Source organism: Falco rusticolus, chromosome Z (assembly GCF_015220075.1).
Source record: "Falco rusticolus isolate bFalRus1 chromosome Z, bFalRus1.pri, whole genome shotgun sequence".
Lineage (NCBI taxonomy): Eukaryota > Metazoa > Chordata > Aves > Falconiformes > Falconidae > Falco > Falco rusticolus.
This window is the reverse complement of record NC_051210.1, coordinates 11,050,335-11,076,839: the sequence shown is the minus strand read 5'-3', so window position 1 is coordinate 11,076,839 and position 26,505 is coordinate 11,050,335. Positions and strand designations below refer to the sequence as shown.

The 26,505-nt window shown below is 43.3% G+C and overlaps 1 protein-coding gene across 2 annotated transcripts in view; it reads right to left on the bottom strand.

Annotated features, from left to right (window-relative positions):
• Positions 1-26,505, bottom strand: part of LOC119141728 (paralemmin-2-like) — a 155,803-nt gene that overhangs the window by 81,983 nt on the left and 47,315 nt on the right. For both annotated transcript variants that reach the window (XM_037374299.1, XM_037374300.1), the window contains exons 2-3: positions 26,204-26,284; positions 9,024-9,154 (exon numbers count right to left, since the gene is read on the bottom strand). In XM_037374299.1, the coding sequence (XP_037230196.1) occupies positions 9,024-9,154; positions 26,204-26,284 (212 nt within the window). The remainder of the gene's footprint in view (positions 1-9,023; positions 9,155-26,203; positions 26,285-26,505) is intronic.

Here is a 26,505-nt window from a genome sequence, read left to right as displayed (position 1 = left end):
TCCTCACTGATTGCATGGGGGCCTAGAGGAGGTGGTGCTCTAAACACAGGTGACATTTAAACTCCTGCAGTTATAATGGATGAACCTGACCCTTTGGGAGAAGTGGGCTACTGAGGAACAGAACTGCAGCAGTGTCTTTCCTAGCCCTGTAAGCATATCTGTGTGAGCATGTGTGTATGCTGCATGTTTTGGCTTTCACAGTCACAGCACATAAAGAGAAGTTTGGAGGGAAGAGGAAACTTCTCTGATTTAAGGTGAAGACAGAATAAATAATCACTGTAAAGCACCAACACAATAAAATCTACCAAGGCTGTTGCCTAACTGTGCCTTCTCTTCATAAATACATGCCAGGTTTATCACCTTTTCAAAGTTGTGCACATGCATGTCACTGCCACAACACATGTCTTTCTGTTACAGAGTTTCCACAGTTTTATTTTTTCCATCCACCAAGCACTATACGGACTGTGTGAAAGGAGCTGTTTTGCCAGCACTGCCCTGTGGTGAGGTTGGCATATAAGGAAAGTCAACCAACCAGACAACTCCAGCAATGGTAAGCATAACAAGGAAAGGAATGAAAAGTAGTTGTTTCTGTTGCAGGCAACAATCCCATTTGGCCCATTATTAAGATTTAATTCAGATGTAATGAAGTCAACGAGTTCTGCTCTTTATGCTATACCACAGTTTAGTGCTTCAGGAAATCCCTGTCAGTTCTACTAGGCTTAAAAGTGTGATGATCTTAGATAGCTTTGTATACAGAGGAAGTGTAGTGATTCAACACAAATGATAAATACATGTGTTATGAAGTGATTTCCCTGTCTTGCAAATGGAATCACACGGATAGTCATGTGAATATTTTAGCTTTGAAATGTTAAAGCCAAGGAGAATCTGAAATCTTGCTCTTGGTAATCTGTCATTGTGGCTCACCTAGTGTAGCAACAGAAACCCAGCCTGGTGCAGAATGTCCATTTTAGTGAAAGGCTGCAGTTATTGGAATTGTATTTTTCTTGCTGAACCTGGCCCAGAGGTAGCAACTGCCCCTTTCACAAGGGGCTGTAGCACGTGATCTACTGTGTTAAAGGTATTAATCTATTTAGAAATGGATGTTACTTTACAATGTGCTAGCTTGCCTAAATAAAGTGTCCTTAAAAAACTGCTTCTGCCCACGTTGAATTTAAGCCTACATTTCCATTCCTTCTTGAGGACCATGTCACTAAATCTATAGCACACTGACATGGATGAAGTGTCAGAAGCACTTGATGTGGAAATTCCCTGATATGTAGAGATGGGGCTTTGGAATTTCTTCTAATATCTTGCTCCTAAATTAGGCAAAAAAAGTTTCTTTACCAAGGTCCATGGTACAGATAGTTGAGGAGAGCAGACATAGCTGGAGTGGAGGGAGAATGTGCTCAAATTGAACAGTCAATCTTTTTGCTCACTTTGTAAGATGCATAGGCATCATTAAATAATTACAGCTAGCAAGGTCTAGGAGTAGCGGAAGATCCTGAGATTCCTACTCCCAAACCCAGAATACTAACATTTAGGCAACTTCAAAGTACTGTCATCCTGCTATTTTGACTTGAGTTTCAGAACTGAGGTAGTAAGCTGTGTTACTATTTTTAGGTGTTTTTTTTTTTTTCTTTTAAAGTGTTACATCTGAATATATTATAACATATGTAAAAACCTCAAACCCATTACCACCCAGCAACTTTTAACTCACTGCTTTTCTGAGATCATCCTGCGTATCCTGAGGAATCCTTTAATCATACCGCAGAGTGGGTTCCTTTGGAAATATGAGATTTCCTGTTGTTAAGGCTTTTTGCCTGGTTTTGTTTTGGTCTTTGTTTTGCTAAGAAATGTATCACATATGAAATGCACCCCAGCAAAAGCTTTATGGGGGGTAAAGGATGTGCTGTTCTGTAAATGACAGTCCTTACAGGATGCCAAAACTGAGATCTGTGGACCTTCAGCAGATGAGATTTGCTATTGATCAATCTTAGTGGAGAACCTGACAGAGGGCTTGAGAATGAACAGCTGCTCCTGTGCAGAAAGCTTGACCTTTCCCTCATAAGATGAGCAGAATTTGGAGAGATTGCCTAGCTATGAGGATTTATTTTTGCTGTTTCACTCTTAGGGAGCTCACCCAATGCAACTGGTTGTATAGGGTGTGTGGAGGCAGACGGAGGCCTTGTCTACACCTTCATCTGGCAATTAGGTAAAACCAAAAATGCTGAACAAACACTGTTCCTGATAATTTTCTCCAGCTGACATCAACGTTGCCAAATGTTCATGCTCATGTGGACCATGCACTTTGAAGACACACTGTTCTCTCCACTAGCATATGCTTCAGCAACTGTTCATGTCTCTCTGGAGGCCACAACTGAAGAAAAATGGATGGGACCTTGCTGTGGAGAGGTTTATGGCACCTCTGGTCTGGGCTTGCACTGTCTTCTCTAGAGGAGGTCTGAGCATCTGTGTTTCTGACATCAGGTGATCCTTCTTTTAAAGGAGTGCACTCACATCTGTCTTTCGTGTTCTTTCCTTCTCTGTCATGCAAAGAGCATCAGTGACAGTCCCAAAAGAGACTGAATTATAGCCAAAATTCCCAGTCTCAGACATACCAAGTTTTTATCCTGGGAAGAAGAAGCAGGAAATAAACCTTGGCATTAGAAAGAAATGAAAGAATGGACACTGGGAGGAGAGAAAATGGTGACGGTGCAGCAGCCATTGCAAGCTCAGCTGAACCACAAGTCTGTGTTTGCTGGACTCTGTAATGAGAAGAAATTTTAGTGTAGACCCCATCTAACATCACAGATCCATGAAGCACTCAAGGCCTATTAATAAGATAGTGTATTAATAAGGTTTTATTTTCTGCATATCAGATCAGCCTGGTAACAGTTTTCTTCTCAGGGCCTAGCCTAGTCTCTCTGACAATACTCAGATCTGAGCATTTACCTGGAAAGATTCAATTGCAGTACTGGAAAAAGAGGAAATTCTGCCAGCTTTGGAGCTGTTTCTACCTAGATTAGGACTTCTGTCTAATAGCTGGTAAGTAGATATAGGTCGAACACAACCAAGGCACCTTGTGCTTGGGAGAAGTGGTGTCATCCCTCTTCCTCCATCCTTGGTCATCTCTCTTCTGTAAGCTTACGTTTGGCATCTCTTTTGGTCCATCAGGCTAAGTACTTTCCTTGGATGGAGTTTGTGCTTGTCCTGCAGTCTCTCTCACAAACATTTTTGAGTTCAACACTTCTTTAAAATACTTTCCAAGGTTTTGGAAGAACAGCAGCACTTTGAGATGGGAGCTACTGGGAGGGAGTGAGTTTTGACACGTATCTACCACCTGCCCACATCAAGGCAACAGCAATTAGCAAAGACGTGCTCATCTCAGGAAAGAACTTATGACCTAAGGTCCAAAAAACAGACCTGCCCCTGCACCTCCATGCTGGACCACCATGGAAAAGCCTTCTAGAAGTGACGCAGCTGTGGCTCACCACCAATATGCATGAGGGTGAAGCACTCTACAACCTCAAAAGGCTTTTGCAAATGTCAGAAGCTGGATGGGCTGACAGCTGAGTAGCCCAGAGTAAAGAACAGGTACAGTAAACACGTACACCTTCACAGCCATCCTTCACTGCCTTGCCCCCAAGAGCTGCCAAAGTGCCAAATGCTGCAAGTGTCTCTTGGCTGTGCTCTTCGGGGATCCAGAATCCACTGCTCTAAACTGTCTGCCTGGTTCACATCTCCCAAAAGGCTACTCTGCTAAAGCCATGATTTGTCTCTCCTCAAAGTTGATGGGCACCTCCTCAACCAACGTCAACAGATGCACTGTCAATTACTAAAGGCATATCCCACTTTACAGAGCATTTAGTTCTGTAGATTTCTTTTTGCCAGGAGCACAATTCCAGTCCTGGTATCTCATGCCACTGTCAGGCACCAGGGAGGGATATATGTTGTCACGGAGTATTTCATGTTGGCATGCTACATGAAAAATTTAGAGCACAAAAACTCTTCACCTTTTGTAGTAAACACAGGCTTCCAGCACGTACTATAATGTCATCTAGTAAAACAAACTAATTTTGGGAGCCTTTCAAATGCTGTGAAGGAACAGCAAGGCTTTGGGTGGGCTGCTCTGCTCTATGAATGCTGCCTGTTAATACCCAGATGTCGAATGCCAATTTTCCATTCACTGCTGCAAAATATTAGACTGTCATGTGATAAAAATAACCATGGGAGGCATGCAATACATTCCAGTGCTCGTTTCACCTACATCACACTACCAGAAATTCGTCTATGGAAGTTCACTGGGCATCTGAATCAATGCTATCCCCAAAAACATGTTTCTGTGATTTGGAGAGTAAGTTTAAGGGAAAGGAAATGTTTTTCATTCATTTTTTACTCCTTTGGTCTCATTTACCCCAAATGTAAGACAGCTGCAGAAAACAGGCGATCACTTTCTCTCTGTATGACAATGAGAAAGAAACTCAGGAATGGCTTCTTTCCTCTGACACTGACCCAAGATCTTTAGAACATGAAAAGCTAACTAGCTTTAAAGCTTCCTATGTCTAAGGACAGTTTGTGGTGAAAGATATCTTAAATCCATGCTTGGCTTCACTCTGCCATTGATACAATGGTACCATCAGTCTTGCAGTCGGATTTCAAACATTTAATAATACAGCAGTGCCTTTTCATCCTTCCCACTACTGACAGATTTCCAACCCACTTAATGATTGTTGAATAAGGGCTCCAATCTTCTTGTTAAGTCAATTTTTTTTAAAGAAATGCAAGACACAATACCGAGTTTTTTACATGGGGCAGGATAAATCTTATTCTTAAGACCCAAGTTAAGCAAGCAGGAATGCCAGGATTACAGGACCAAACTTCTTTCAAATCTGCTTATTCTTCTATTTTTACTTTACATGCTTAGCTACAAAGACTATTTCTAGTGTTCATACATTTCAAAATCTCTAGAAATATTAAATTATTTCCAATGATAAAATGATTATTCTATCTGTAACCCACTGTTACACTGTTCATATGCCTGCATCTTGTCTCAATCCCGCATTCCATGTTTTTTTAACTTGTATGTGCAGCTTGTACTTCTCTGTCCTCCTGTTGGTAATTATCAGCATAATGACAGCATTTGATTATTTGTATTACATTCTTTGTTCTGTTTTATTTCTAGTTTTGTGATGCAGATATTTTTCCAGTGGCTTGGCATGAAGTGTGCAGAAATGCTGACTAACGTAGGCATCCTTCTTCCAAATGATATTGCGGATGAGGAAGCTCATTAAATCATTACACTTACTTATGTCTAAGCTTACTCATATGCACATATCCTCGCAAGCTACAAGTTGAAGTATGTGATTTCTTGTATCATGATAACATGGAAGTCTAATAAATAAACAGCAGTCTGCGCACTCATGCATTTTTGCTGCTCCAGTTCAAATTAAACACCTCCCACACAAAGGAGAACTGGTTACACTAGCTTAAGAGTAAACACAACAAGCATGTGTACCTCTTGCAAAACATCTGTTTTTAGTGGGAAAGTCACTTAAAACTGAACTAGAAAAAGCAATTCTCAGCTGAAGCATTTGTGTTATGTGCAAGGCCATTAAGACCATCTACAAACCTATAGCTAGCCCTGCTATTTCTCTTGAGTCTATTTGCCGCCTCTGGACATCACAGACCTGCATGAGCCCCTTCTTCATTTATGAATGTTAGTATGGTTTCAAACACTACCTCCTTCAGTTTTCTGTTCTGTGTTACAGTTCACTCAGCTTGTCAGACCTACTGTTTACAACTGGCCTGCAAATAAAGATGGATGCTTCTCTTGTGCTATGGCTCTTCATGCAGTAAATACAGAAGTAAATGCGAGAAAGGGACCTTCCCAAGTGCTTCTGTGTGATCAGAAGAAATGGTGCTCTCTGCGATGATGACGGAATGCCCTGCTGCCAGAAGAAGTGGATGACTGCACATTCCCTCTTGTTACAGCAGGGACATGGGTGCTGGCTGCCAGCAGAGGTTGGAAATTGGCCTTCACAATTAAGCTTCAGCCGGCTTTTAGAGCAAATATAAAACACTGCATCTTCCTAACAGGGACAAATGCAGCATGTGTGCCACAGAAGTCCTTCACAAGAGATGCCGAGAGCCTGGAGAGGAACCACAGGGCAGTGGGCACCTAAAAAGCAGCACAAAGGAATTCCAGCTGCTCCAGCCAGTGAGTAGATTCATTGGGGGCCCAATTTAAATGCCTCTATGCAAACACACATAGCATGGGAAATAAACAACAAGAATTAGAGATGTGTGCTTCCTTTCAGGGCTATGATCTGACTGGCATCACAGGGATGTGGTGAGATGAATTTCATGACTGCAGCGCTGGAACTGAAGGATACAAGGTCTTTAGGAAAGATAAGCAGCTGAAAAGAGGAAGGGGTGTCACCCTTTATGTCAGCAACCAGCTGGAGTGCATAGAGCTCCATCTAGGGATGGATGAGGTGAGGACCTGAGGGAGATCTTAAGGGTCAGGATTAAAGGGACGGCAGGAAGAGATGACATTATAGTGGGGGAATGCTAAAGGCCACCTGACCAGAAAAATGGAGCAGATGAAGCCCTCTATAGACAGACCAGAGAAGCCCTATGTTCACAAGCCCTGGTCCTGAGGGGGCACTTCAACCACCCCACTATCTCTTGGAGGCACAGAATGGCACGGCACAGGTAATCCATGAAGTCCCTGGAATGCGTTGATAGTAACTGCCTTTTCCAAGTGACAGAGGAACCAAACGAGGACAGGTGCCATGCTGGACCTTGTTCTCACCACCAAGGAGGGGCTGGTGGGGAATGTGAAGCTCAAGGGCAGCCTTGGCTGCAGTGACTATGAAATGGTGGAGTTCAGGATGCTTAGGGCAGTAACAGAGCAAGCTCATTACCCTGGGCTTCAGGAGAGCAGACTTTGGCCTCTTCAGGGACCTGCTTGGTAGAGTGCCCATAGGACAGAGCCCTGGAGGGAAGAGGGGGCCCAAGCAGGCTGGTTAATACTCAAGGATCACCACCTCCAAGCCCAGCAGCGGTGCACCCCAGCAAAGAGGAAGTCGGGCAAAACCACCAGGAGGCCTGCATGGATGAACAAGGAGCTCCTGGACAAAGTCAAACACAAAGAGGAAGCTTACGGGGGGTGGAAGCAAGGACAGGTAGCCTGGGAAGAATAGAGAGAAAGTGTCTGAGTAGTCAGGGATCGGGTTGGGAAAGGTAGAGCCTCGACAGAATTGAATCTGGCCAGGGATATCAAGGGCAACAAAAAAGGCTTCTAGAGGTATGTCAGTGATAACAGGAAGACTAGGGAAAATGTGGGCCCTCTGCTGAAGGGCACGGGAGATCGGGTCACCAGGGACATGGAGAAGGCTGAGGTGCCAATGACTTGTTCGCCTTGGTCTTCACTGGCAAGTGCTCCAGCCACACCACCCAAGCTGCAGAAGGCAAAGGCAGGGACTGGGAGAAGGAAGAACCACCTGCTATAGGAGACGGTGAGGTCTGAGACCACCTGAGGAAGCTAAAGGTGCACAAGTCCCAAGAAGGACCTGATGAGATGCATCCGCAGGTCCTGAAGGAACTGGATGGATGAAGTGACTAAGCCACTATCCATCAGATCTGAGAAGTCGTGGCTGTTTGGTGAAGTTCCCACTGACTGGCAAAGGGGGAATATAACTCTGCTTTTTAAAAACGGAAAGAAGGAAGACCGGGGGAACCACAGGCCAGTCAGTGGCAGCTTGCTGCCCGGCAAGATCATGGAGCAAGTCCTCCTGGAAACTCTGCTAAGGCACATGAAAAATAAGGAGGTGATTGGTGACAGCCAACATGGCTTCACTAAGGGCAAGTCATGCCTGAACAAATTTGGTGGCCTTCTACAGTGGCGTTCCAGTGTTGACACATCAGGGAAGAGCAAATGATATAACCTACCTGGACTTGTGCAAAACACTTGACGCTGTCCCACATGACACACTGAACTGGGGAGACATGGCTGTGATGGGTGAACCACTCAGTGGACAAGGAATTGACTCGATGGTTGCTCTCAAAAGAGTTGCGGTCAACGGCTCGACATCCAAGTGGAGGTCGGTGATAAGTGGCATTCCCCAGGGGTCTGTACCGGGACCAGCGCTCTTCAACATCTTTGTTGGTGATGTGGAGACTGCACCCTCAGCAGGTTTGCTGACAACACTGGGCTGTGTGGTGTAGTTGACACACTGGAGGGAAGGGATGCCCTTCAGGGGTACCTTGGCAGGCTTGAGAGGTGGGCCCGAGGGAACCTCATGAAGTTCAACAAGACCAAGTGCAAGGTCTTGCATATGGGATGGGGCAACCCCCAGTATCAATACACGCTGGGTGGAGAATGGATTGGGAGCAGCCCTGAGGAGAAAGTCTTAGATGTGCTGGTGGGAAAAAAGCTCAACATGGTCCTATGAGTTTTTAAGCATATTGTTTGTTTCAAATCAGAGGAAAACACAAAAAAAGAGGACAAATGTCAACTCAGACTAGAATAGGAAACTGATAAAAGGAAAAAGTTCTAACACCCAAACCTTGATTCTGAAAGCAGTAAATTTTTGATCTGCTGGTGGCATCTGCTGTTGCATTTTGAAAAGTAATCTGCACCAGTAAAAAGTGAGTGCAAAAGAGTGCTGCCCTTCTTTGAACTCCTTTTAGCTGTGGGAGGTGTAAAGCAATGGAGAATCTCTCAAGTGTTGATCAAGCCATACATGTGCATCTGAAGCGTGAACTCATTCCCCCTTTAGCTCCTTCATGAGATAAATCCATTAAAGTCAATTAAACACAAAGATACCATGATGACTTTACCTTGCAAACCATCCCATCTGGGAGACAAATTCTGAGCATGCTTGGCCGTATGTATGCCTGCCTCTTAAACTGTTCCCTGGACAGCTGCTGTCAGCTGCTGCCAGAGATGGGGTGAGAAAGGTCTCTAGCCTTAATTGGAGGGACTGTTCTTAGGCAAAGCAAAGAGAAACTGTCCCTACCTGTGTATGTTTTCTTCCAGCTTTTTCACCTTCAACTCATCCTCTTCTGACTGCCTCTTTCTGGCTTCTTCCTCTTCCGCGGAGCCAGCAGGAATTCCCTGTAGCAGCCATTTTTCCCGAAGAGCTTTTGACTGTAAGGTAAAAAACCCGAAACCTTAGGAACAGGCTGAATAAATACCATCTGAAGACTGAGAACGAGCTGCCTCCACTTCTGAATATTAGATTGTCCCCACTGAATTTCTAATTACTTCTTTAGACACTTGATTTCAGCTAATCCATCAGCTGTTTGTCCAGATGTCAGGTCTTTCAGACTTAGGAGTGTCAGTTTTACAGTATATACTTTATCCATCATCAATGTCTTCATACGAAGTAATTTTTAATTCCTAATAAAAAGAAGAGTTTAAATCACACAAATTAGCCAGTCCTGCAAGAACTGAAATCTTTGAATGGAAGTGTGGATCTCTTGTGAATTATAAGTCATGTGCTGGAAGGATAAAATCATAAACTTCTTAAAGCTTCAGAATCAAAATGCTGCATGCTCTAAATGTAATGTGTTTCATGAAGGATAAAATCAGTCTTCTATTATATTAATGAAAGATGTTATTTTGATTTATATCACAAATATCTTCATACACTTACAGGCATAAAGAGAGCATGCACACGTATACATTCATAATGGCATACACATCACCTCTTAGCCAGATACAAATTAAAACAAAGTCTTCCAGAAACCATGGGTATCCCAGGGCACAGAAACACTGTCACAGAAAGCAGAAATAGCCTACATCCAGCAGAATTATTTCTGGGAGTTTTACTGTGCTTTCTGTACCAAAAAACTTGGCTACAACCTCACCTGGCCACTGTCTAATCCAGCTGCAGCTCACCCAGGGCAGTTCACCAGTGGACAAGCACTGGTTGCAAACAATCCTTTAAATAGCACATCAGCCTGTGCATCTTTGGCCCAAATTCTGCCAGAGGGATGCCACAGATCAGTTGGCAGACAGGACAAGCAACTATTGAGAGGATCAGGAGCCCAAAGCCACACAGGACTTTGCCCTTTGGCAAGAGGGATATGGACTTGGTGGAAAAAACAGCTGAGGAACGACCTACCAAAATAGTCCCTTGCATTGACCAGAAAAGGGGAGCCTTGGTTTTGAATTTGCAAAGTGATTGGCAATGCTAGTTCAGGGAACCAGCTGTGAGAACATGTATACCCTCCAGCAAAGAGGAGCTAATAAGGAAACCATCAGTTCAAAGACACTGGGTTTTAGAGGCTGCCCAGACGTGCAGTATCAGTCTTTTCAATGCCTTATTTGTTGCTGGAATGGAACCTGACTTGTGCAAACTATGTATAAAGGAAAAACATTCACCACCAAAAGCAGGCTTCAAACCCAGCCCAAAATAGAAAGATTTTTGACATGAATGACAAGGCTTACTTGTTAGTTTTTGAGTGTATATATAGACTTAGTATCTATGCACAAACTATTCTTGTCAATCTACAGCCTATTTGACATCAGGCAGTTAGATTTTAATAAGGCAGCAGACAGAAAGCAATACAAAACACGCAAGTGAATTAGGCTTCATAAATGACTCCATCTTTCACTGTCTTTAACTGTGTTGTGCACCAGCAGGCTTCTAGTGGGTTTCAAGTGATTTCTATATGAATTAGGATTTCTGCTTGACAGAAAAGTTCTTGTGCTCTTGTACCATGCAGTCATGATCAACAGCCGAACCTTCTAATACTCAAGATGTACTTCACCTGACTGGTTTGTTCATAGCCTCCAAGGTATTAGTTCACAAAACATTAAGGATGGCTACCTTCAGCCACAGTTTCTGTAGTTCACTGCTCCTTTTTCTGCCACTGCCATCTACTAGTGGTTTCTGTTGCACTTTGTGGACTGGTAGTGAGACTTCTCTGTGGGACCTTTGCTTTCCTGTTCAATCCAGCTGATTACTGCCCAGGAGTTTCATCAGCTCATTCAGGCCCAATGTGCTATTGAAATGTCCCCTCAGCAGAGGAGTCCCAGCTCATCACATGCCCCCAGCAACAAAGTAAGACAGTCAAAGATGAGACAGTCAAAGATGGATTTACAGGTCCTGAGATGCTACATATGTAACATGTGCTTTGGCATTTAGGAGGTCTCAGTAGCACAACTCAGTTTGTACCTGTTGGGCTAGACCCAGTGCAAAGTTGCTGTGAAGGCTGATTGCTCTTTAGAAAATTGCTGTCTTTAAAAAGAAATGTGGCCAGTTGCATGAGGAACTATGCTGCTACATGTCATACTCAGCTGTGGTCTCAAATGTGAAATCCCAAGTGATACTCATTCTGGATGCACCCACCCACCACCCAAGTTTCTAAAGACCAAACTCTAAAGATGAAGGCAGCCTTCTTTGTTTTAAACTTGTTTTAGGTATGGCTCCAGCAGTTCTAATAAAGCCTTTGGCAAAGTTTTGCTTGGACAGTGCTGGAGACATTCATTTAACAGTCACTCCTCATTTGCTTCAGGAAGACAGATAAAATTCAGGCTTTTTTCAATGTGCTTTTAGAGAATCTCCATCCTGATGCTGAGATGGGGAGAAGCCAGTCTCTTCAATACAATTGCTGTACGTGAAAAAGAAGATATTTTGTGCAGCTTTTGTTTTGGTCATTGTTTATGTGAAACATTAAACTACAAAATCACATGACTTCTTTCTCCCAGAAGCCTCTTTTGTTTTTTTTTTGATCTATTAATAGCATGAATTTGAAACTGGAAAGAATCAATGGGAATTTTTAAAAGACATATTCAGAAACAAGAATGCTATGATCTACTAAAAATCCCCCCTCTTGGGTGAAATGTCAGCATATTTTATCTAAAACAGGAAAGCTGGTAGCTTTGATCTTTCTGGCTCTCCTTTTTAAGATGAAAATTAAGGCTTTTGTTAAATACTGCACTGAGGAATCCCAACAAGAAGAGACTGAGAAATGGAAACATTTATAAGAAACATTTTTTTAAAATACAGAGGGTCTATTTGCCAAGCTATTTAGGTTACGTATATTTATACAACCACTGCAAATACAATAAGCAAACGGGCAGGCACATGTCGGGGGACTGTGTGCAACCATCTTGCTGTCCAGGAAACATTTTCTCTCTTGCCAGATAGCTAGCATAGTGCTAAGATAGTGGGCAGGGGTAAAATAATCTCTCAGTTGCTTTGAGCAAACCTTTCCCATGGCATTTTCATCAGAAAGCTGGGGGGAAGGCTTTGGCACATGCAGGGTGCAATAGGGAGGTGGTGGTAGAGCTGCACTGGGTACTTGGGCACAGCTTCTGGATACGAGGCAGTCTAGTGAGGCAGCCAGCATCAAGGCAGTCCAGCCAGATGCAAACTAGAGCCAGATGTGCGTTGGAAACAAAAGACAGTTTGCTGCCATCTGTCTGCCGCAGCTACAAAATTTAGGTTATGTTTCTTAAAGAAGTCTTGCAAAATTTTATCCCGGGAAGAACAGGAGGTGTTTCTCACATCTGCTAAAAGGAGAATGCTTGCATGAGGATGGAAGCCAAAAACAGCTGCATGAATTGCCTCTTAACAATGTTGTGCATTTGCTTTACTTAACAGTCTGATTAAAATGGCCACAAGCTAGTATTTCAGCATTGCTCCTCCTTCATTGTCTGTTATGAGCTTTAACTCTCTACTTCTTTATGGACCAGAGCTGTGCTGCATGATTAGTAAATTTCAAAATGATATAGGGGTCCTAGAGTGGTCAGATATACCATTGTAGAAGTATAGGTATTTGCACTGCAATGTGAATATGCTGTATTTTCAGAAGGTACCACTTCAGTGGTACAACAGCTTATGATATGTACAGTTTGGTATAAGTATGCCTTCATTTGATGCAAGAGTACAAATTCTTCAGGGCTAAATCCTTCAGCAGAAATTAGATCATGTCATTAAAATGGCTCTCTTGCTGAAGTGGAAGGGCACTGGGCTTGCAATGCTCTGTGTCACCAGTGCTGTCAGGTGGTTTGGTTTCTCTGCACACAAGTGAGATTGCAGAGGTAAGTGGCAGTTCCATATTTATTTTGTCAAAGCGTAGGAAAACAGAGTGACTTCTGTACCATGCAAAAAAGAAAAAAAGAACCAGGTCACAAGTCTGTGAACAGATCATGGTGAGGACAGAAGTAAGTGCGTAGATGTTGGACAGGACAGAAAGAAATAATACCAAATGTTTTGAATGCAGTAGACAGTGATGGCCATAGCTCCCTTATGTGCTATCTATTCCAGTTTCATTCTTCGGGACAGTAAAGCCCAAGGGCTTTAAGTTGTTTATATTTAGTGCTAGCAAGGAAATAAAGCATAGCCTCTCAAATGCACATAATAGAATTGATGCTGCATTGAAAAGAGAGTATTTTATTTTCAATGCTGCATTTTGCTTTAATGTTGCATCAAAAGTTTAAGTATCAGGAGATATTTTATTATAGCAAGTTATGCCCATTACATGCCACCTCTGGATTCCCTGCCTGTGAAAGGTGATTAATGCCAACCATCAGTCTTGCTGATTTCGGACCTACTTCCATAAACATTGCTTATAAAGAATAACACATTCCTAGTTCCACGTGCAGTGTGGCAGTTTCTTAACCTGAAGCCTAGATGCATTTGCCGGACTTGCCATTTGACTCCATGACAACAAAACAGCCAGTTCTTGCTGTGCTGCTGCCTTTTGAGGTAGTTTCTTCAAACAGTTTGGTTTTGGGTTTGTTGGGTTTTTTTGTTTTGTTTGGGGTTTTGGTAGGTTTTTTAATTTTTTTTTTTTATTTGCAAGTGGCTAGAGTAGCAATCAGCATCTCTTCTTGAGAGCAGTGCTTACTGAAGTGCAGCACCACTCTGGCTGCTGAGTAATTTTCAAGAAAGCTGATAATCTTGAGGAGAAAATTCAAAAGTTGACCCAAGGCAGCCTCCTCCACTAAATTGAGAAACACTACTGGATATGGACTATTCAGGGTAATGATGCTTTTCTGTACCATGTGAAATAAACAATAATGATCTCTGGTATAATTCTACTGAAATTAGTAGTGCTACATCAAAGGCACTTTTACTGAAATCGTTGCCAACTTGAAATTTTGCCAAAAGTCTTTGGGTTTTGAGGCTTGAAGACCACCAGACATTAATGATTTAGGGCTGGAATTAGTTAGAGTTATGAAATTATTTTCTCCCTACATACATTCAGTATTTCTGTCCTGGAAAAGAGGTGAATGCTGGAGGTTGTTTTCTCATATTCTGAAATCTGAATATAACCAGCCATGCACTACTAAAGGAGTACAATAAACCTCTTCCTTCACCTCACAGTGTGGGAGTCGGATATTAGCCCTGAACACTCCCATTAGGATGCTAACATAACTGGCTGCATTACAGATTTGCTCTTTGCATTTCAGAAAGCCCCCTTAGTACAAAAAGGCTGAGTTTTCCAGTCAGATCTTGAGCTCTGGAGGCAGCAATGGGCCTGGCTTTGCTGTTCGGCAGCTACCTGGGGCACCCCCTCCCAGACTGCAGTTTTGTCAGCCAGTGGATTAGCTACAACAGGGAAGTTTTCCTGGAGCAGCACAGCCTGCTCTGCCTGTGAATGCTCCCAAGCATCTGCCCGGGCTGATAAAACTGAATTTTCAAGGAACACAAATGCATGAATAACCACCACTAAAATGCGTCTGGGATTCTTCTATTTTCCTTTCTACCCTGGTCCTGTGGCTGCTCTGAACATTGCATCTCTTGCGTGCCATATTTTTACACAGCTTCCCCTGCTGTCCAGCTGGCCCTGACGCAGCTAGTGCAGGTTGCCCAGCAGGTGTGGGTCTGACCTGGTGGTGTGCAGCACAATTGCCAGCGTTAGCAAAGAGGTTACTGGGACATGTACTAAGACTGTATGAAAACTTGTTCTTTTCCTAGCAGACCTTCCCTTGCCTTCCAAGAAATAATAATAAAAAATTTGCATGGTTGTGTGTGAGCAGGCACATTAATGTTAGATTCCCTTAACCACAGATGAATAAATATGCAAATGCAGAGAAGGACTGTAGACATAAGCAGTACGACAACTAGGTCCATCTCAAAACAAGCAGCTCCTCAAGGTGTACTGCTGAGTGATGCTGTAGTATTTTGTTTTCTAGTAGGTGAACGAAATGGTCTGACTTCACCCAGACTGATGCACAGTTTTCCTATGCGGGGTTTCAGTGTGAGAAAGTCTGCTTGTGAAATGGAAAACAGGCATGGCCCTTGGCAAACACATGAGATTTTACTCTGCTTTGCTGCAAGATGGATGTGGCCTTTTATGGCATGACTAGCCCTGGAATAGAACAAGCACCCATTTTCAGCTTGCTGGTATGATCAGCTTTTGCATAACAGCAAAACTTTCTGTTGCCTTTCCAGTCACCTAAGACACTTGTTCCAGCCGAAGGAGCATGTCTGCATGGCACACGGATTAGACTCAAGCATTGCCTAGATTAGGGAATTGAGTCATGCTAGAAAAACTTGCAGCTTGATTGTAGTCTTGACTTCAATCACAACTTTACAGCAAATATAATACAACAAAATAAAACTTTGTTAGCTGGTGGAGCTTAGGCAGCCCAAGACCGAATAGCATGTTTATAAAGCAGATTAAGTATTATCCTGTAGAGTTGTAAGTTTTTTATCATTATTCTTCAATGATAAAGAATTTCTTCTTCAAGAAATGAACAAACCTTTTCTTAAAAGTATCTTAAGGAAGTGATGTCTTAAATTTTTTTTTTAAGAAGCAAACATTTAGACCAAGAGTCGTAAAATTTTTCCAGCAGTCAGTTGATGTCCATTCATCATGCAGAACATTAAAACACATTACCTAATTGTTTTCAAGCATGTTAAGGTTTGCCCACTGTAACAGACAACCTGCTGTGACCAGGCATTTGACACTGATGGCTCAATCTGTTCCAAAGTCTCTTCTCAGCCGCACAAGTACAGGCCACTGTGTCACTTGCCTGACTTCTCCCTTTTCATAAAACCCTTACTGCAGGGACCCCTGAACTCAGGATCACTGGTTCTCAGGTCTTGTTTCAGAGCTGCTTGAAAGTTTCCTGGTGCCTCCACGGCAGTCTGCTCATCCAAGGGACTAGTGTCCTGCATGTCCCCAAGGAGCCTGTCTCCTCTGTAGCTCCTGGAGTGACAGACGTTTTCTACAGCACCAGTGACTCACCACGCTAGGGGTGCAAGGTAGGTGTATGTGGGGAGATGAGTAAATAAACAGTAAATAAAGTAAGTAAACAAGAAAATAAAAAGAAACGATGGCCACTATTATAGTAAGCACCACCTGGAATTATGGCAGCCAAAAGACTGCAGAGATAACCTTTCCCTCTTGTTTATTTCCCGTAGCTGGTACATTTGACAGCTTTTTAGCTCCCATGAGTATTTACTCAGTCACTGCTCTTTCTCAAAGCACGTGTTTGGCACAGCAACAGAGTGGACAGGAACATGTTAAACAGTGCAATGTGACTGCAGAAACAGGTGAGGGAAGACTGAGATGGCTGGCATGAGTTACATTCACTTGGGAAGGGCTAGATGTCAGCCTGGTGACCCTGTGTTAAGGCAAGGAAATGCGAGCGCATGGCTGCAGTGTAAGCCATGTGCAACCAGAGCTGCAGATGCACAGGAAAAGCATGTCCATGGCAAGCTATCTGAGGGATCAGGATGATGATACATATAGCTCCTTCATGAAGGTCTCATGCTTTGCCTGTTTAAAAACTCTCAGGAACAGAAATTGCAGCTGTACAGATAGAGGCCCAATTAAGAATGTTTTGGTGGGGAAAAGCACCGATTGTTTTATGTTTTCAGAGTAAGCCTCCCATTCATTAACAAGATCACCAGTGAAAATATTTTGTGTGCATTTCTTTTAAATTGTTCAGGTCCCAAATTTTATTTAACTTTGTCAACCAAGCAGACAGTTGTTTCCATACAAAGACAAAAAGAGGAAATAAAACCCAGGCACTTTCAGCTGCAAGGAAACCCACCACAGCAAGAGACATTGTCAAGACTCTATGAGAGAAGACGCAAGGTTTGTGTGTCTCTTGCTGGGATCATTCGTCAGCTACAGAGCCCTGGTCTGTACAGAGTAGTTTCACTGAAGGGAATCATAGGTATGGCCTGATAAAAGGTAAGATTTCCTGGTATTTTTTAAAATTTGAGATGACATTGAGACAAAAACCAGTAAGATGAAAGATAACTTGAACATAGGCTCATTTCTACATCTATTTTCTAAACATCTGGGCTACCAGAAAGTTCTGCTTGAATCAACAGGTGAAAATAATCACACTGATACCTAAGCTGGAGACTTGGGGTTTATTTTTCAGTATCTCTCTTTAGGAGGTCTATTTAAGATTTCAGACTTCTTCATGGCAGGATGATAATGGTGGGTCTGTCCAATTATTTGGCATTTTGCTTGTGGCAACATTAAGTGCCATAATAAGAATAAAAAATAACCAACTGCCAGTGGCTGCTGTAGGGGTGAGGGGAGGGATAAGGGGCCCAGTGTGTCCCAGCAGGGACACAGCAGCAGTGTGGACACACAACTTGCAAAAGGAGATGCTGCAATGAGGGCACACATGGTCCTCAGGATGGTGTCCTGACCTGGGAGCAGGTTTCCCTGGGGGCTATGGCATCTCCATCTGGGACAAATGTAAGGGGATGAGGATGGGCATGGAAGGAATGTGCTTCTGTTGGTGGGGGCATGAGGAGACCTCCAAGGTCCTCTCACATAAATTTTGACTCCATGGGAATGTCTCTGTTTCCCAGGGAATCTTGGAGCTGGAGTAAGAAATAGATTCAAGCTAGCTGAAGTTTCTGAACTTAGAGTGGTTGGACTGAAAAACTGAATAAGACCTTCTTATACAGATACACATACAAAAAGAGTTTGATCACACTTTTAACTCCATGAGCCAGAAATTTAAGTATGCTTTCATTTTCCCTGTAAGTACTTATTCCATATTTTCAAAGGAATTAAAGCATAGTTTTGAGGGAAATAACAACTGTTTTTGGAATAGTTTACCATCTCAGATTTAAAAAACTAGCAACCCTCTCCCTCCCAAACAAATAGCCTTTGCAAGTTTTCTTCATTACTACACAGCTACAGTTTCTTTTACTATTACCTTTTGAAAGAATAATTTCCTCTCCATATTCACTCAGTCCTCAGCTTCAGTTTATCACTCTTTCCCACATACACACATTAGCTGAAAGTGGCAAACCCAAAATCTAGTCTTCAAACATTCCTTTCTTTTCTGTCTTAAATGTTCTTATATGCATAGTTTTAAAAAGCTGAATTCAGGACATGTGAATACATTTTTTGAGCCCATAACATGCCATTTAGGGGTGACTGGGGTTGAAGTGAGCTGTAAACATCCTCAAGCTACTTTGAGAAAGTCTGGCTAAAACAAAAGCCGCTGGAGTGGCAGCGACCTGCTTGAAGAACCTTGTCATTAATTGAAACGTGAGTGCCAATTTTGATGAACGGACTTGTGCAAGGACGACCTGACTGCATGGGGAAGCTTACCTACATGGTTATCCCCAGATAACTCTACTCCAGTTTGAAGTACAACTCACATATCAATAACTTTTTCCTAAATAAAAATCCTCTTTTAGAGGGATTATACCAGAATAATTACAGTATATTCAGCTGTGTAGTAATGACTTTACAACAGATAAGAATGATGAGTTGAAGGATTAAAGTTCTCATCTCTTTGAGGTAGTTAATTTGTGTAGCTGGCACGGAGTAACTATTCTATTATGGCTAAAAGATTTTAACTGGGGATGTATACTTTGTTGTCTGATTTCTTGAAAACAGAACGTATAAGGATTTTTGAAATTCCTCCTTTCTCTCCTAACTAGCTCTTAACCTCTCCATGCCCCAGAACTGTGGATGAAGCCCTCTATAGACAGACCAGAGAAGCCCTATGTTCACAAGCCCTGGTCCTGAGGGGGCACTTCAACCACCCCACTATCTCTTGGAGGCACAGAATGGCACGGCACAGGTAATCCATGAAGTCCCTGGAATGTGTTGATAGCAACTGCCTTTTCCAAGTGACAGAGGAACCAAACGAGGACAGGTGCCATGCTGGACCTTGTTCTCACCACCAAGGAGGGGCTGGTGGGGAATGTGAAGCTCAAGGGCAGCCTTGGCTGCAGTGACTATGAAATGGTGGAGTTCAGGATGCTTAGGGCAGTAACAGAGCAAGCTCATTACCCTGGGCTTCAGGAGAGCAGACTTTGGCCTCTTCAGGGACCTGCTTGGTAGAGTGCCCATAGGACAGAGCCCTGGAGGGAAGAGGGGGCCCAAGCAGGCTGGTTAATACTCAAGGATCACCACCTCCAAGCCCAGCAGCGGTGCACCCCAGCAAAGAGGAAGTCGGGCAAAACCACCAGGAGGCCTGCATGGATGAACAAGGAGCTCCTGGACAAAGTCAAACACAAAGAGGAAGCTTACGGGGGGTGGAAGCAAGGACAGGTAGCCTGGGAAGAATAGAGAGAAAGTGTCTGAGTAGTCAGGGATCGGGTTGGGAAAGGTAGAGCCTCGACAGAATTGAATCTGGCCAGGGATATCAAGGGCAACAAAAAAGGCTTCTAGAGGTATGTCAGTGATAACAGGAAGACTAGGGAAAATGTGGGCCCTCTGCCGAAGGGCACGGGAGATCGGGTCACCAGGGACATGGAGAAGGCTGAGGTGCCAATGACTTGTTCGCCTTGGTCTTCACTGGCAAGTGCTCCAGCCACACCACCCAAGCTGCAGAAGGCAAAGGCAGGGACTGGGAGAAGGAAGAACCACCTGCTATAGGAGACGGTGAGGTCTGAGACCACCTGAGGAAGCTAAAGGTGCACAAGTCCCAAGAAGGACCTGATGAGATGCATCCGCAGGTCCTGAAGGAACTGGATGGATGAAGTGACTAAGCCACTATCCATCAGATCTGAGAAGTCGTGGCTGTTTGGTGAAGTTCCCACTGACTGGCAAAGGGGGAATATAACTCTGCTTTTTAAAAACGGAAAGAAGGAAGACCGGGGGAACCACAGGCCAGTCAGTGGCAGCTTGCTGCCCGGCAAGATCATGGAGCAAGTCCTCCTGGAAACTCTGCTAAGGCACATGGAAAATAAGGAGGTGATTGGTGACAGCCAACATGGCTTCACTAAGGGCAAGTCATGCCTGAACAAATTTGGTGGCCTTCTACAGTGGCGTTCCAGTGTTGACACATCAGGGAAGAGCAAATGATATAACCTACCTGGACTTGTGCAAAACACTTGACGCTGTCCCACATGACACACTGAACTGGGGAGACATGGCTGTGATGGGTGAACCACTCAGTGGACAAGGAATTGACTCGATGGTTGCTCTCAAAAGAGTTGCGGTCAACGGCTCGACATCCAAGTGGAGGTCGGTGATAAGTGGCATTCCCCAGGGGTCTGTACCGGGACCAGCGCTCTTCAACATCTTTGTTGGTGATGTGGAGACTGCACCCTCAGCAGGTTTGCTGACAACGCTGGGCTGTGTGGTGTAGTTGACACACTGGAGGGAAGGGATGCCCTTCAGGGGTACCTTGGCAGGCTTGAGAGGTGGGCCCGAGGGAACCTCATGAAGTTCAACAAGACCAAGTGCAAGGTCTTGCATATGGGATGGGGCAACCCCCAGTATCAATACACGCTGGGTGGAGAATGGATTGGGAGCAGCCCTGAGGAGAAAGTCTTAGATGTGCTGGAAAAAAGCTTATCATGGCTCAACAACATGTTGTTGCAACCCAGAAAGCCAAGTGCTTCCTGGGGTGTGTCAAAGAAGTGTGGCCATCAGGTGAAGTGGGGTGATTCTCCCTCTCTTCTCCACTCTTGTGGAGTACACACCAGCAGTACTGTGTTCAGCTCTGGAGCCCTCAACACAGGAAGGGCATATACCTTTTGAAGTGAGTTCAGAGGAGGGCCACAAAGATGATCAGGAGGCTGGAGCACCTCTCCTCTGAAGACAGTCTGAAAGAGCTGGTGTTCAGCCTGGTGAAGAGAAGGGTCCAGGGTGACCTTATAGCAGCCCTGCAGTACCTAATGGGGACCTACAGGAAAGCTGGAGATGGATTTTTTACAAGGGCTTGCAGTGACAGGATAAGGGGTACTGGTTTTAAAGTAAAAGAGAGTAGATTTAAATTAGATATTGGGAAGAAGTTCTTTACCGTGAGGTTGGTGAGGCACTGGCACAGGTTGCCCAGAGGAGCTGTCGATGCCCCATCCCTGGCAGTGTTCAAGGCCAGGCTGGATGGGGCTCTGAGCAACCTGGTCTGGTGGACGGTGTCCCTGCCCATGGCAGTGGGGCTGAAACTAGGTGATCTTTAAGGACCCTTCCAGCACAAACTGTTTATTTTTTTTATATATATTTTATTTTAATTTAATTAATTATTAAAATTAATATTTTAATATATTTTATTATAATTCTATAATTAACTGTAGTTGGGAGATGGACATTGCGTGGTCTTCCAGTCTTGCAAAGGTGTGCTGGGATCCAGTAGTACATTAAAACCAAGGTTAGCCTGGGACTATGATAGCAGACATCACTAGAAAGAGGGCTTGATTATTAATAAGAATGGGGTTTGGGGGCTTATTGCACTGACCCGGTAGAGAATGGAGACTGTCCTTGACATCGTCATACATTTTTTGTGTGCTTGACTGACTCGCTATTTAGTTCAAGCGTTAATTTACTTGAAAATCATAAAGGTAAACATAAAGGATTAACAGGATTCCTTCCTTTGCAAAAGTTATCTCTGTTTTTCTGCACTGTTTTGCACATATATATATGTATATATATGGATAAATACCTTTATTTACTCTCTGACATCAGTTATTTTAAGGCCAGAATAAATTGAGGGTAGCAATATAACAGTGGAGTAATAAAATTAAAAATTATTTATAGACAAAATAGTTTCAGCTAAAACCATATCCTAACAATATCTCTGTAACATACAAAGGCGTTCTTTTCCTTCCTTTTCCTTCAGAGTAAAGATGTAATTATGTTATAGATTAAGTGTTCATGAACTGCAGTCTTTAAGAAGCAGATGTTAACAGAAATAGGTCCCTAATATTTATACCACTCCAGAAATGAAGTAACTGTGGTAAATGGATTTATTGTAACAGTTAGAGTAACAGCAAAGAAATAATTTTTCATTCAATTAGGAGGTTTTATGCTGTTTATTTTATTACCAACCACCACCAAACAGAGCTACAGTCAACAATTATAGAAATTCTGTTCAACTAACAACAGAGGCAGCCAGATCTTGGAAGAAATACTTCCACCCTAGAGTTTATTTGACATAGTAAACAACTCCATTAAAACAGGCCTGCCTGTTAACAAGTTCTTAAAAGCAGCTGTTGCTTCTAGGTTTTATCTCCAGTGGCACTAACCAACCAAAATCAATTATTTCTTTCCTCAAGGAACCACATCATGTTGATGGATACTGCAGACAGTGTGTTTACATAAGGTGAATTTTGCCCACTTCTCCAATTTCAAACTATAAAAGCTGGCAACACCTCCAGTTCCCATGGATGTGCAAGCCCTTTTTTTAGGCATATGGCCAAAGAACTGCCAAAATATGAAATTTAAACCATCTAATGTTAAAAAACACAACAAAACACATCTTGTATTACATGAAAGAAGGATTATTTTGGTATTAAGGATTAAAGTTAAGTGGGAGTTAAGGGGAGCTGTTGTAAATTGCCTCTTATTAGAGCAAAACAGCATGTTCAGTCCCCAAAACTGGGTCTTCAAAGCACCTTTATACCTTTACCAACACCAAAGACCTTTCCAATGAAGCATCTGATTGTACCATAGACAAATTCACCTCCTGCCTTCAACAGAGTGCCCTGATGGCCCAGAAGTACCACACGGATGCTCCATGCCCACCAGCGTGCCTACTTTTCAGTGATTCACAGAAGAGGTGATATGGCTTTCATTGTCAGTAACAAGGGAATGCAGCTTTTAGAGCCTGCACTACTCTAGACTCTCTTACTGCAGAGTTTCACACTTGATTAACTCAGAAACTCGCACAGACATTTAATAAATAACTGAGCCATGTTTTGCCCTGCTGTCCTCAGCCATAAAGCCACTGGCCTCATTCTCATGAGCCTTTGCAAAAAAGTGTTGCCAAAGTTCGTCAATATTCAGTGCTGACATTTACTAACTCCAGAACTTGCTGAGTTCTTCTGCCTAAAACAACAGGTCAGCAGTTGCCAATCCCTTATTTTCAGCCAGATATGGAACAAGGGAAAAAGGAATGAACTGATAGCAGAGTTAAGTCATTTTGCCAGGCATCTAATTGGCATCAGCAATTTGAAAACTGTAGGTAATCCAGCATAAACATTTGCAATAAACTATTCCTATTGATATTCATCTGATGTGAATAAAATTGTCTAAAATTAACAGAACCCTGTAGCTTCCAGAACCTTTATTAGGTAACCAAACATGCTATTTTACACAGTGTATTCTAAAAAGAAATTTACTCTGGCATGGCACAAAAATTAAGCAAACACATTGAATCCTAGCATGAATGGGTTTGCGTGTTACACCTGTGGGATCAACCCAGACACTGCAGACACAGGATTAACCCAGATATTATTTTCAAAGTTTTCTCCACAGAATATTTTAATGAACACTGATATGAAGTCCTTACATTCAACACTGACATCAACATCCTCACAGCATTTTCAGTAAATACATGGGCTTCCTAGGCAAGACTCGTCTTTTTGACCTGGATTTGTATCTTCAGTGGAAATCCATATAATTCAGGAAAGGAAACATAGTCTACCTAGCTCTTCTGAAGGAAAATGGATGCACTTATTTTGGGCTGTATGAGCCAGACTGGGGAGACATAGCAGACTGGGGGACTATATTCATACAGACTTGGAGCCCCTGGCTTGCAGAGGCTCAGAGCAACAGGGTGAGGTGAGGGAGAGTCTGGGGGAGGAGTGGGGAGGATGCACAGCTTTTCCAACGAACAAAGCAGCCTTGCAGGCCAAACACCATTTTGCTCAGCAACCCAGTAAGCAACCAGAACATTGAACAAAGCCTGAAAACAAAATGTTGGTCTGTCTCCACAAAGAAAGGGAAATACCATCATCCAGTGCCCTTTTTTATTTTTTATTTTTAAAGCCTGGGGCTTCCCTCTTTTTAGGAAGGGCCTAGCAATGAAGGTGAGTGCTGCAGTCCCAGACAGACCTCTGCTATCACCTCATCCAGGTCTCCCAGCAGACCGTTGTTTGGTGGCACGGTGAGATGATACAGGCAGCTCCAGGAGCAGCCATCACTCAAGCAAAAGCAGCATATTTCTCCTCTGATGACAGGTGATGGCATTAAATGGAGAGGCAGAGAATCTCCTCTCATATCTTGATGCTCATCATTGTACCCAGCACTACAGACCTTAAGTGAGGCTGTGCTTTTAGCTGAGAAAGCTACCATTTTAAATTTCTGTGCCCTGATCTCCCCTCAGCTTCCTGTATGATTACTGCTCTTGCTCCAGGCTGTAAGCTAAATAATAAAGGGAAATAGTTAATTTTCATGTGTGTCACTGAAGAAATCCATGCAGCAAAACTGAATCTCTGCTAGTTGCAATCAGCATAGCAGGGCTGAAGTTAGTACCAGTTTACACCAGCTGAGGGGCTGACCCCACTGTACCACCCTGAAGGTTTTACTTTTCCCTGTGGATGATGGTAAAATTAGGTTTAGCAGTAGCTCTATCACATAAATCAGATGAAGTACAAAATTGCCAGAACTGGCTTTCCAAAAAGCTCTGCTTAAAGAATTTAATGAAAAAGCACAATTCAGTTACCTTAGAAATAGTTAATGTGATAAAAGAAGTCCTCAGCTCTGCAGCAAGATGAAAAAAAGCAAACCTCATGAAGGCGCTGGAAAGGCATCTTACTGCCCTGCTGCATCAACCAACTGTCATGAGAAGAATTTCTCCCTTGCCTGTACTCAGTGACAGCCTGAACGAAATGGCAGTTCCTATTGCCCCACAGAAATGCAATCACATCATCGACTTGTAACACCAAAGAAAGACAATGTGTGACATCCACAGATTTATGGTGAACCTGATGGAGTCTTTGTATAGACTGCAATCAATTACTTGGTCTTAACTGCATCATTGGCCAGAAAATGAGGAGTAGTTTGCAGAATATAATGGCAAGGGCTTGGAGAGGCAGAAAGAGGATTCTGTCTGTAGCACAACTTGAAGCCTAGTCTTCAAGTGCATGCGTGGTAGAGAAGATATTCTGCGCACCGTCTCCCCACGCAGGATGCACTGTTCACACACACACATACTACTGCACAAGCAACCTAAATATCTTATTTTTAAAAACACAGCCCAGCTCATTTGCTGCAAGGATAAATGGTCTAGTCTTGATCATCTTTCTCAGATATTTTAATCACTGAAATTCCTTGGGCTTCCCTACTGAACTAATCTAATGAGATCTGACCCACAAATGAGCACTGGTTACAAAAAGATCACATGTACGTTTCTGTTCTTCTCTTTGCTATGCACAAATGTTAAGAAAAACTCTCCTACTGACAGGAAGGATAAATGATAGAAATAACCAGGATGGCTTTCAAACGATGCTATCTGCAGCTGTCATGGAGTCCAACAGGGACTGGAACTGCTCAGCACCCTGTTAAATATCAAGGTGCCTCTCCATGTAGACATGCACATATCCATCAACACCCTCCCTGCATGTTCATACGTGCCCCTCTGCAACACACACATACACACACACACATGCACACACGCACAAAACCTAATGACAGGCACCAGAAAATTCAACGCAGCTCTGCAGGCAGAAAGTGCTCACTGAAGCCATGCGGTACACACCCAATCCACAGTGATTGGTGTCTTATCATTATGCATAATAAATAATAGTGTTTAATAATAACAGCACTGCTGTGCTGCCTATGCTCACACTCTCCCGACTCCATGCTCCTAAGCCGTTTTTGCAACACGGTCCTGTGCATGAAACGCACAGAATGAAAAGCAGGCAGGACATGATCACTGCAAGAAACAGGCTCTGGCAGTGAAAGCTGCTTCATGTTGGAGTGGGCTCCTCACAGCTTTCAGACGTGTGATCTGCATGTCTAATAATGAACAGATTTAGTCAATCCATCATTTCTGGCATCAGTCCCTTACCTTGAAATGCTGCAGCTGAAGTATCTGGTCCTCAAGCTGTTGTCTCTTGCCTTCTATTTCTGTCTGCCTTTTTCTTTTCTCCTGAGAGAGAAAGCGAGAGGGAGAGAGGAGAGAGGGAGGGAGGGAGGGAGGGAGGGAAGGAGGGAAGGAGGGAGGGAGGGAGGGAGGGAGGGAGGGAGAGAGAGAAAGAGACCTCGTCAGAGAAACGGAGGCTTTCAGGGTAGCGGATTCGTAAAAGCATGTAAGCAGTCAAACACATCTGTACAGATGTCACTAGTCCCATTTCACCTGCTCCTCTGTCT